The sequence below is a fragment of the Botryllus schlosseri genome, chromosome 6 (genome assembly GCF_051294905.1).
Source record: "Botryllus schlosseri isolate E-star chromosome 6, Bs_hap1, whole genome shotgun sequence".
Classification (NCBI taxonomy): domain Eukaryota; kingdom Metazoa; phylum Chordata; class Ascidiacea; order Stolidobranchia; family Styelidae; genus Botryllus; species Botryllus schlosseri.
Genome location: NC_137241.1, coordinates 25,759,937 through 25,771,213, shown reverse-complemented (window position 1 = coordinate 25,771,213; position 11,277 = coordinate 25,759,937). Strand labels below are relative to the sequence as shown.

General features: G+C 43.9%; 1 protein-coding gene across 1 annotated transcript in view; it reads right to left on the bottom strand.

Annotated features, from left to right (window-relative positions):
- Positions 1-1,875: 1,875 nt before the first annotated feature.
- LOC145441829 (eukaryotic translation initiation factor 4 gamma 3-like) overlaps positions 1,876-11,277 on the bottom strand; it is a 29,263-nt gene continuing 19,861 nt past the window's right edge. Inside the window, exons 21-32 of the mRNA XM_080319771.1 lie at positions 11,014-11,247; positions 10,510-10,614; positions 10,311-10,442; positions 8,592-8,932; positions 6,902-7,071; positions 6,542-6,690; positions 5,879-6,054; positions 5,356-5,569; positions 5,191-5,292; positions 4,147-4,384; positions 3,769-3,924; positions 1,876-2,787 (exon numbers count right to left, since the gene is read on the bottom strand). Of these exons, the coding sequence (XP_080175897.1) occupies positions 2,606-2,787; positions 3,769-3,924; positions 4,147-4,384; positions 5,191-5,292; positions 5,356-5,569; positions 5,879-6,054; positions 6,542-6,690; positions 6,902-7,071; positions 8,592-8,932; positions 10,311-10,442; positions 10,510-10,614; positions 11,014-11,247 (2,199 nt within the window). The 3' untranslated portion in view covers positions 1,876-2,605. The remainder of the gene's footprint in view (positions 2,788-3,768; positions 3,925-4,146; positions 4,385-5,190; positions 5,293-5,355; positions 5,570-5,878; positions 6,055-6,541; positions 6,691-6,901; positions 7,072-8,591; positions 8,933-10,310; positions 10,443-10,509; positions 10,615-11,013; positions 11,248-11,277) is intronic.

Sequence of the window (11,277 nt, the reverse complement as noted above, 5' to 3'; positions counted from 1 at the left end):
CATATAGTTCGATGGTATGAAAGGTTATGACTGTTGTTGGGAGAATTCTCTAATGCGAAATTCAGACTATACACCAAGCAATAACCATAAAACGGAGGTGAATCGGGCCAAGCGCGGAAAAGATTTCAGTTCACTGGAGCGTCGCGCTCCGTTCAGATGCTTTCAATATAGATAACTAACCTACGGATAGATGCGCATCACATGATTCATGGTTAAGTGATGCTACAATCGCAGATTTGTTGTCGCTTCGTAGCATGAAACGGCAACGTAATTGCTAATCCCATAGATCACGACCCGAGCACTAAAATTTATTAACGTTGATATTATTCGAAAGCTACAGTCGCGCTGATTCTGATAATATACATTAAATTTTCATCAAGGCAATGGAACCACCCCGAAATAGCCTTCAAAGTCTGAAAATCGGCATTGTTCTTAACAATCGAAACGACGCAGCACAATGACCATAACAATGGTCCTTGCGTGGTTAGTTATCTATACTTTCACGCCGCCCAAGGGGACACGCCCCCAGTTTCAGAACCACTGGTTTAGCCTATATTGTAATTCACAAAGTTTTCTGTTGCTCTGAAGTATGTGAAACAGTTTAACGTGACTGAATTATCTAGTTATAACGCAGCACGCATAGAACACCGATGTAAATAGGCTAATTATTACATGTGGTGACTGTTTACTAAGGCCTTAAGGCCCCTCGTCGTCATCCTGGTTCGCACCGGATTTTCACTCGTGCGACGAATAAATGATTGAATAAATGATTATTCTATGTTGTGATTGTCAGGTTTCAATGAAAACGTAATTGAGATGGTAATTGGGCAAAATTTTGATCAAATTACAATTACAATTACACAAAATAGAAATGCTTCAACTACAATTACATGAAAAAATGTAATCAATTACATTCAGCTCAATTAAAATTACAATTGATCCAACTCTGATCTATATTATACCCAAAACAATACCTATGTTTCATTTCCTTGTATCTTACGATACTGATTCTATTCAATGAGTAATTTATAATTACTCAAATATATAAACGTTTAAAAGTTACATTGCGCTGTCGGGCATTGGCCGCAATTCCAAGGTTCGGCAAATTCCAGATATAGGGTAGGATTAGGGCATGGCATGACCTACAATTCAGACAACGAGCACGTCATCGGAAAAAACTTTCGAAGTACTTTAATTGAAATATATTTTCAGATTTCAGTTCGTCCGGAATAATTACGAACACGAGGACCAAATTTAAGTTACATTACGCTGTCGCGCATTGGCCTCAATTCCAATGTACGGCAAATGTCAAATTTCAGGCTGGATTCAAGAGTGTGTCTGACCTACAATTCAGACAAATACACCATCAGCAAGAGCTTTCAAAGTACTTCAATTGAAATTCAGTTTCAGATTCCACTTCGTCCTGGTTAATTACGAATACAAGGACCAAAGTTGGTCTTTACAAAACTTATTTAATTGCAGCTCCGTTACGGTGGCTTTCTGAAGAAAATGGCTGCGGCCAAATTTTGTTTCGATCTGCGCTTGAATTTGAGACCACATCAAAGTCTAGTGGTGCGCTGACTTGAATTTGAGTAACGATTCGAACACATTTGAGTGCGAGTATACTTTTTGGCTCGAGTTGAGTGACGAAATCGTTGCTGCTTAGACAAATTGGTCCCCGCCGACAGTTATTTTTGAATGTTAATCTCTATTCCGCAATTCTTTCGCTGCGAGTGCCACTGAGCTACGGAGGCCATCAACATCACTAGGCTACCATCCAACTTACAAAATATTCCTGGCTGGAGCCAGATCAAACCCCGCCTGCATCACAGCATCTCACAGTTCCAAAATACCAAACAAAGACCAGGCAACACCTTGTTTCACAATCTGTATTCTCGTTTCTTAAATTATCAGTCCTTCTATACATCGCACGTTCACATCCGTCGTCAGCACGACGACAACGATTATATCACAATCATTTCAAACGAAGAAACAACAACATAATTTCCACAGACGCCGTACTGTGTCTCCGAGAAACGCATTTCAAAAATCCAATCCTACGTCCGACAAAACCACAATCCGATATTGTGTGGTGTCAGACGCGCGCACCAAAGCCATAATTTCAATCCGAAAACCCAAACGAATACTTCCAACACACCGAATCGTAACGAAAACCGCACCCGCCTCCCCCAAGACGGACGCGGCACCGTTACACAATTACAAACGCGAAACGTCGCGAAATTCTGTTCCTATCGCCGCTTATTGCCAAGCTGATTTACAATAAATAAATTGACAATGATATCGAAAAAATAAGACAGGCTGCCACAGGAGAGAAGCGCGTCGAAAAGATTCAGAACAGTTGGACGAACGGCGCTTCGACGCGGAAATCGAAAAGATAAGATATTCTCAAGCTCGATACGAGAGCATAGTAACGGTCACGATAATTTGCTTGAAAAACTTTACGTAGAGGAGAGTGAGTGAGAGAGAGGCTTGTCGAGAAAACAGTTCCGAGCGCGATACACGGTTCTCTCGTTCGACCGCGACCAGGCGCGTCCTTGCAATCCACCGAAACCATAGTACCAATAAATCTTCCGAGATCAGAACGCTAATCTCCGTCGCTTTCCGGGTCGGCCGTACGCAGCCACGTAAAAAACATATTGACCGACGCCACCGTCACGCCGCGGCCCTCCTGCTCGTTGGGGTCTTCGGATTTCTCCCAGTTGTAGAACGTCTGCTCCTGGACCACGTCTTCGTTGTAGAACACGTCAAAGAGCATGCGGAGGACGTCTGGTAAAACAAAAGGTCGGGAATCGGAATTAGACGTACGTTTAATTGTAGGAGGTATTGCAACTAGGAGCATTACAAGCATATGTGGTAAGAAAATCACCACTTTTAGTTTCTGGACTACAGTAGTTTTGGCCTGTCGGTACTACTTACTAAAGCAGTTGTTATTATTAGACTTCATTTTTCAGGAAAGACAAGGCGCAGAATACCTACTTCTTACCTGAAAATTTCTACTTCTACTGAGTACAAACCACCTCTGATTACAGCAACTAGTGAAAAAGTTTTCTAAGCAGAGAGACGGCAGTGCAGCGAGCGATTACCCCCGACGAGTGACAGCCAAAAATGTTCGGGTTTTGTGATATCGGTACAGTTTTCGAAAATACGTTCTGTTGCCTTGACACCGTTGTTATTATTTCACCAACAATTGCGCGGACACTTCTAATAAGATGCTTTCAGTGACTCAGAGTCCACGCTGTTGTTCCACATGTGGTCAACATTGCTCGGAACGCGGTCTTCATCATCGTCAAAGGTTGTGTACTCTAGCCTATATTGTGCGAATCCGAGACAAAAGGGGCGTCTCGAATTGTATGAGTGTACCAAGACATTAGGGGCATCTTGGATTTCGTAAGAGGTGTCTCCAGGACAGAAGGGGCATCCCGGAGACGATTCGGGACGTCGAGACAAATGGGCATCTCGAACGGATGGACGAGAGTTGATCGGACAACACCGGGCTCAGAGAGTGAGAATTTCGCCATTCTTCAAGGGGTACGAGATGCTGTGGGCACCTCATCATTGCCCGGCAGAACTGAAAAGCTTCGATTTCAACCACAGTAGTTTCAGGACTTTTAATATCGCCACGTAGAGTGTAGCGATGAAAGAGTGGTAAACTTTCAGCTTACAAAAATTGGATTAGAATTAGAGTTACGTCTGGACACATCTGGTCGAGAATCACAGACGTAGAGAAACGAGTATGATTTCCAATACCTCGCGGCTGATCGAGTTCGACCATCAGATTCTGTAGGGCGTATAACACTTGCAGTTCCCTGTCCTGTCGATTTTCGATGTATTTATTCAGCAGAATGCTGCGTTCCGTGATCTTATCTTCAACCACGGTCATTTTGTCGCCGTCTTTTGCATCGACTGAAACAGAAAATTCAAATCCCGTGAAGTTACCGTTACAAGCAGAGAAAATCATGCGCAATGTCACGTTAGCCTCGACAGCGTGGCTATGAGCGCAAGAAAGATCTCGTCAATACAGATTTGGCAATATAGATAGCAGCAACACTTGAAAGGCCCACTATAACGTAGACAGTAGTAGACTGAAAGTTTTACATAAGATTGCCAGCCATAAAATCATCTTACTTTTGAGAGATCTCCTGCATACGCTAATGGTGAGGGCGCGGATAAAGTCCGGCGCGACCGCTTCTTCCGGCGTCAAGTTCTTTTCGACCCAGTCGAAAATATCGTCGTTCGACAGGCCCTTGTTCAAGAGCTGAGTGAGGTCCATCTCGAGGCGGTAACGTTTGCTGGGTTCGTTCTGTCTGGATTCCGGCGCGGACGCGCTCTGACCCTGGGGCTGTCCTCCGAGTTCTCGTAGATTCTGAAACGCACGTACATAACGTTGTGTCGCGGCCAGGATGTTTAAAATTGCATTTCAAAACACGGAGATACGTGTGGAATGTTGACACAATGTACCCTAAGCTACTGTAATCTCATTTTGCTAATGTGTCATATCGTCGCGGTGAATTAAAGTAGCTTCTGTCAGGTTTTTCAAATTTTTCGACCCATTTTGCTAATTCACAGAAAATCAAGTTGTTGTTAAATGAAAACTTTTTATAAAGTCAATTTTATTGAAATGTAAAATGGACATAGGCTAGCGTTGCTAATAAGTGCATTTGTGTAAATGCAATTGTTATCGTTATTTATTACAAAAATATCAGCATTGCATATTTTGGTCAAATCGTTATTGTCTGCTGCACACAAGCTTTTCCTTCATCTTAGTGCTACTTTCTTACATTAACTGCTTTCTGTACTAGTTCCTTTGCTCTTCTCATTCTTCTACTTAGCGGAGGAATGAAACTGAATATCATAGCGAATTATGTGCGGGCGACTCTGGCCGCAAAGACTTTGCAGCCATATCGGTTGCCGTCCGTATTTCATGGTTGACGAAATAAATAAACTCCATCTCAAATAAAGCCACAAGTCATTGATATGTTCCGTTTATCAAGTACAATAAGTCAGGTTCCGGAGAGCACGTTAAACCTCATTTTTTAACAACTCAAAATCTTCAAACCCTGTGTCTATGCAGCATTCTGACATAGACATCCAAATAGAAAGGATTTCCATTTCTAGTATCAGCAAGATAATACCCAGCAGAGCCTGCAAGGATCACAACAATCGACTTACGTGCTTTTCCAGAAAGCTACTGACGTCGCTTTCCCCTTTGTTCAGAATCTTGCACCAATCAAGGTTACTCCTCTGCCATCGCGCCACGAAACTATCGAGATTCTAACCGCAAAAAAGCACATTCGTTACAGAAAATCAGCGGCAGGATAAACAACATTTACTCACCCCGCGTCCGATAATCGCTTTCACGATTTCAGCCACAAAAACCCCGGACCGATCCTCCTCGGCCAGCGGGGCGGCGAGTTTTCCGAGCACGGCCAGGGAGATCTCGGCCTCGTTTTCTTCCGCGAAAACCGGGGCCATTTGATCAGCGAAATACTCCCACACTTTCGGGACGTCAATCTCAAAATCGCTGCCCAGCTCCAGTAACTCGGCCAGGCTGTCAAGGGAATAAAGTCTACATGAAAAAAACCTTGTGCCACTAAATATAGGTCTAAATATATTCACCAGCAACCGTGACGCCTATTTCACACATAAAAATGACGTAACTTATCACAAATCTACTTTTCATTATCTACTATACAAAAGTAGAGTTTCGCTCGAAAATCGTCCGAGTAGAAGTCTAACACCGCATTTTAAGTAGTGCCAGCATCAAAAATGTACTGGAGTACTCCAGAAAAGTAGAAGTACTCGATCACTGACCACTTCTGCTTGCAACAGAAATGAGCCAACGATAACAGCCGCATACCCCTTGATGTACTGGTCGACGGAAAGCCGTCCGCGTTTCAGCAAGTGCGCCATCAGCCGGCCGATGTTGACGCGTTGCTCTCTCTTTTTCTCGAGCGTGAATTCGTGCGCCGCGTACACAAGGGCGTGCATCAGAGTCGGCGGAGCGTTCAACTCCTCGATACATTCCGTGGCTTCCTGCGTGGTTCAAAGAGAAAAAAAAGAGGGTGAGAACAGAAAAAGGATCTAAAAATTCTCGTCAAATCAGTAAAAAAAACTTCACATGTAAAAGCTACAAAACATTCAGTTACAGTCGCATAATAAGCCACTATCTGGCTACACTTCGCTCCAAAGACATCGCTCAGTGGGCCTAGTGTTGCTTTACATCTTATTGAATAGTAATGACGGTGACATTTTTACAAGTTTAAGAGCGTTTCAAAATATTTTTGGTAACTGGCTATTGTGCCTTTTGACTTTGTTAAAATGTCAATTTGTGATCAATGTTGTCAGATATATCAGGGTCTGCAGAGAAGCAACTTAGCAATTAAAAGATTTTTCGAGAGACTCGAAGGTACAGGATTTCAATAAACAATTGAATGATATATTCCATAATATAACCATACTTCCAAGACTTTGCTGACCATCACCCTCACGAGTGTAAGCTCCTGCAATTTTCATCGCTCACCTTGAAGTCCACGATGCTCAAGAATTCCTCGAGAATATTTCGGCTTTTTTGCTGCATCTTTTCCTCGTCCAGGTCGGTGTTGTATTTGTGGGCCGTCTCCGCGTGTTGCGGGGTGGCCGGCCTCGGTTTCGGTATCGAGGGACTGGACTCTGCAGAAAAAGGTGACACGTTCAGACGACGTCGTGCAGACCGAACAGCATGAAGGTGCGTTTGAAGGTGACACACACCGACGACAACGCTATACAGTAGGGTTGCTCATAAATTTATAATTTACTACGAACAAACTTTCTATTTTTTTTTCTATTTTCACTGCAAACCCTATTTTACCGTCGACACTAGCAGGAGAAATCGAACACTAACCTCGCGATCGCCTCTGCCTCGAATCCTGCGACCTATCGGCCGACGTGATCTTTCTAGCCGCTTCCAGCAACGACGACCTTTCGTCTCTTCGCGGGGTGCGACCCGGGTTAGAAGACGGCGGACCCATCGAGCCCCGCGATCCAGACCTGGAACCGTCGCGGCTGCCCGGCCTGAAAGAGACGACACAAATTCATACGGTTGTCCGCCGATCGCAAATATCCCCCTACAAGTACCACTAAAAATACATGCCTGTAGAGATTTGGTACACTTGACAATATGCAGGCTAAAGTGAATAATGGAGTAGTATTGATAACAATATCAGTAGGACTATTGGTGTAATATACTACTCAAATAAAGCGAATATTTCAAGCAATAGTGAGGGTACGACTAGATCAGAACTTATCTCAATCAGATAAATAACTAGCTCTTATAGGCAACAGCTCTACATCATACACTGTCATATTGTTATTAATAAAGCTATTTCTTTCTTCCTCCACAAACAGCTCTTTTCTAGCTGTGACCGTACTAAACCATATCATCATTAACCCTTCAGCAACGATTGGAACTTCAGAAGACTTCAGTTCGTTTCTCAAAATCAAAAAGCGAAGAACTCAGGAACGCAAACCCGGCAACCAAGGTTCAGTTCGAAACCTAGATTTCGAGCCCTACGCAATTATTGCGACACTTGGTTTAGGGTGAGATGTGCCGCTCCACTTTCATCGAGAGAAAGGCAAGTGTTGAAAGATGCGAACGTTGCCACAACGGTGTCTAATATTGAGCATGATTTTCGAGGTCTTTCATAACATCTTAGACACGTTTAATATCAAACGCCAATATATTACCATCAGTAAAAACGATGTCCAAGAATACGATTTCAATGACTCAGATCCTGCAAATTCCACACGCTCGGTAAGTCGGAGGGCAGAGTTCATCATCGTCAAAGATTGTGTAGATGATGTGAATCCGAGACAGAAGGGGCATCTCGGATTGTATGAGTGTACCAAGACAGATGGGGCATCTTGGATTATGTGTGTGCTCTCCGGGACAATAGGGGCATCCCGGAGACAACAATTCGGAGCATCCGAGACAGACGGGGCATCTCGGAACCGAATGGGGTACGCTGAGGACAGATGAAACGGGCTCAGGAAAGAGCTTCGCCATGCTTAGCACAGTACGAGAAACGCCAATCATCATCGCCCAGCAAAACCGGCAAGGTTCTTAGACCGTCAGCAGTTAAGAGACTTAAAATTACCGCCCCAATGATTCGCACGGCTAAAACGTAGAGCCGAGGTTCCCAGAGTGAGCACTATTGACAGAGATAAAACAAAGGAGGCGGCAATAATATATTCATATTGAAATAAACTCAAATATACTCAGACACTCGTCAGCAACTAGTAGAGGATTGCTAAGAACTTTGTATATCAACAACCCTATCATCAAATATGACGTCGCACAGGCATGAAAACTCGAATAATCAAGGCGAAAGATAGCTCAAGCCAAATGTACCATTCCACATTATACACCAACTTCTTTCCTTATTTTGATACAGCTACATTATTCAACAAACTTAACATCTCTCTTTGCGTATTTTTCCCCTATCGCTCACTTCAGGAACCAGTCGCTCTAAACTTTGACGCCACCGCGACACACACAAGAAAGATCTGAATCAAAAGTAAAAACAGCCACAAACCTTCCGCCTTGCCTCCTTTCCTCCGCGCTTTGCAGGGCGGAGAACCTGTTCACGGTGCTCGGCGTGCTCGACCTGGCCCCGCCTTCCGGCGTCCTGTCCATCGAGCCCGAAGGCGAGTACCCGCTGGACCCGGTTTTCGTGAGGCTCGACCCCGCGCTGCCCGACCGCCAGCCGGCGTAACCTTTCGAGGGGCCCAGCGTGACTTTGTTCTCGTCCAGGGTTGTGCGCTGTATTTTCATCTTGGACCGGTCGAACAGTACCGGTTTCGCTGTTTGGACTTTGGTCCATCCGTCTTCGCCTCCGACACGGTTTCCCATACGGTTCTGATTACGACCTCCACCCTATGGACACAAATATATATTTTTATTGAATTCATTAAAAATATACTTCTGCATTACTCCAATTAGAAGTATGTTGGCTGCATTTGATACACTAGATCCGTGATTCTTAACAAGGGCTCAAACCAACCTCAGAGGTTCAATGACCCATGGGTCGCTGGAGGTTAAGACATATACATATACAGTAGAAGACAACACAGATCTCGTGTTAAAGATTTGTTACTTCAACGGGATTGCCGATGCTGTGCATTTTTTGCACCAGAATTCTGCAGCAACCCATGGGAGGTGTAATGTGGTATATTTTTCTTTTTGTGACCAGACGAAAACTTGCACATTAGTGTAAGGGTTTGCCAGGTCGGTAAAAGGTACGAACCACAACACTAGATATCGTTTTAAGATATATAAAACCCACAAATGAGCTTCCACAGTGTTGCCATTCTAAAAGCGTGCTGGCAAATTCCCCTGGCTATTATCTCAAGTAGCCCTACTTGACCGATTCACTACCAATATCGTATCACGCAATGCAGAACACTAATCCCATAATTATCAACAGCTAATTACTTCCTGACAGAACTGTTTATAAAGTGAAGTTATGAACGTTGAGATGTGCAAAAACAGATCTTGCTAAATGCTGCAGTTGGAAAACTATATAGCGAGGGCAGGGCAAATGTACCACATTCGTGGAGAACCTTCTTCCTTCTTGGCGGTACAGAATTGCAATATACAATTGTATGGTAGATTCGTATTGTAATGATCCCGAATATTTTGGGCGGAAACTCGTCAGGGGTAATCGCCAGCAATTAGTACAGAATCGTAAAGAACATTGTGTCCCATCAAAAAATAGTACATTGAGCTTCGGCGATCTTTTCACCCTGATTCTTTGAAATTTCATAACCCCATGCTGTTTACAGCATATTTTGTGATACGATTGTTGATATACAGTGTTCATTCCAATTATTTGCTGTTTGGTGACCGGTGTCAGTCGAAAATATTCAGCTTCATTCCATTATGAATATACTATTCAAATATTTCAATGAGGACGATACAGGTTCAAAAAAGTTTCGAAACGGGCCGGATCAAATCACATTTCGGTGGGTTGACGCTTTCGGTTAACCTAGTCCCGGCATTAGCTGTTCAAAAGTCACAACACAGTTACTGAAATTTCCAATTGCGCCTCAACGCGAGTGTTGGCAAGTAATAATTTGCTGTTCGATGTTTGAAATCAATTGATGCGCTCTTATCAATTGTTTCTCGGTCAATTCTATAAGTATTATGCTGCTTTAGAGGACGTCTCATGTGCGTCACTAGCATTGAAAGTTTTTGAACTACTGCTCCAAATATTGTCCAGTAGACAAGCACAGCTTTAAAACCACAAACCGACCTGTTTCTGAATTGGATTCGGCGTGGACGCCAGCTTCAGCTGCAGCATCTCCTGTTCGTTTTTCGCGTCTTGATGAATCTGACTGATGGTTTTGGGACCTTGCGTCTGAATGGCGCGCGGCACCCAGTTGTTCTATCACAGGAAAGGGAACGGATATTAGAAAGAGCGGCAGACAGACGCGGGTCGCAAACTAGCGTACCGCTCTCAAGTCGTTGACGTCTTGCAGCATGAATCGGACACGAGACGAGGTACGTTTCTCGTCGATAATTTTCCGGATCTGGCTGAAGTACTGGTCCAACCGTTCCTGAAAAGCGACATCGCGCAATAGAATCCCTCGTCAGGATTAGCAATTGGAGGGGCACTACGCACTAAATACGATGCGGTCTCAAATTGAAGTCGAAAGTGCGGTAAAGATTTGGACAGCTGTGGTCCGATTGCGATTCATCAATCTGTGGTATCTAAGTGTGGAGTCTCTTAACCCGTTGTGAAATTTCTCAACTTCATCACTGTTTCACATTCTCGACATGATTAAACACATAGTGGTCAGTCGATGATTTTATCTGGAAATTAAGAAGCGCGAGATCGATTTGTGAATATGATGGCTTTCGAAATAAAAATCGATGCTGTCAAAAGCTTTTTCCGCACTCATGACTTCAATTCTAGACTGCATCGTATTGAGAGCTTTCCAGCGCCGAGCGGTCACCTTGGCTTTCGGATGGTCGAGATCCTTGCCTATCGTGGTCAGAAGACGGCACAGCGACTCCAGATGGTCGTCGTCTTTGGCTTTGAACAGGGTCATGATGCAGTTGTGCATAATCGGCTCGGTCAACATGCGAAGCTTGAAAAGTTCTCCGATAAAGCGGATGTTTCCGAGAGTCCGTCGACGGTCCTTGAATTCGGCCGTGTCGTATTCTTCTTTCAGTTGGGGCGCCAGTTCCTGATTCAGAAAAGTGGGGTCATAAGCACA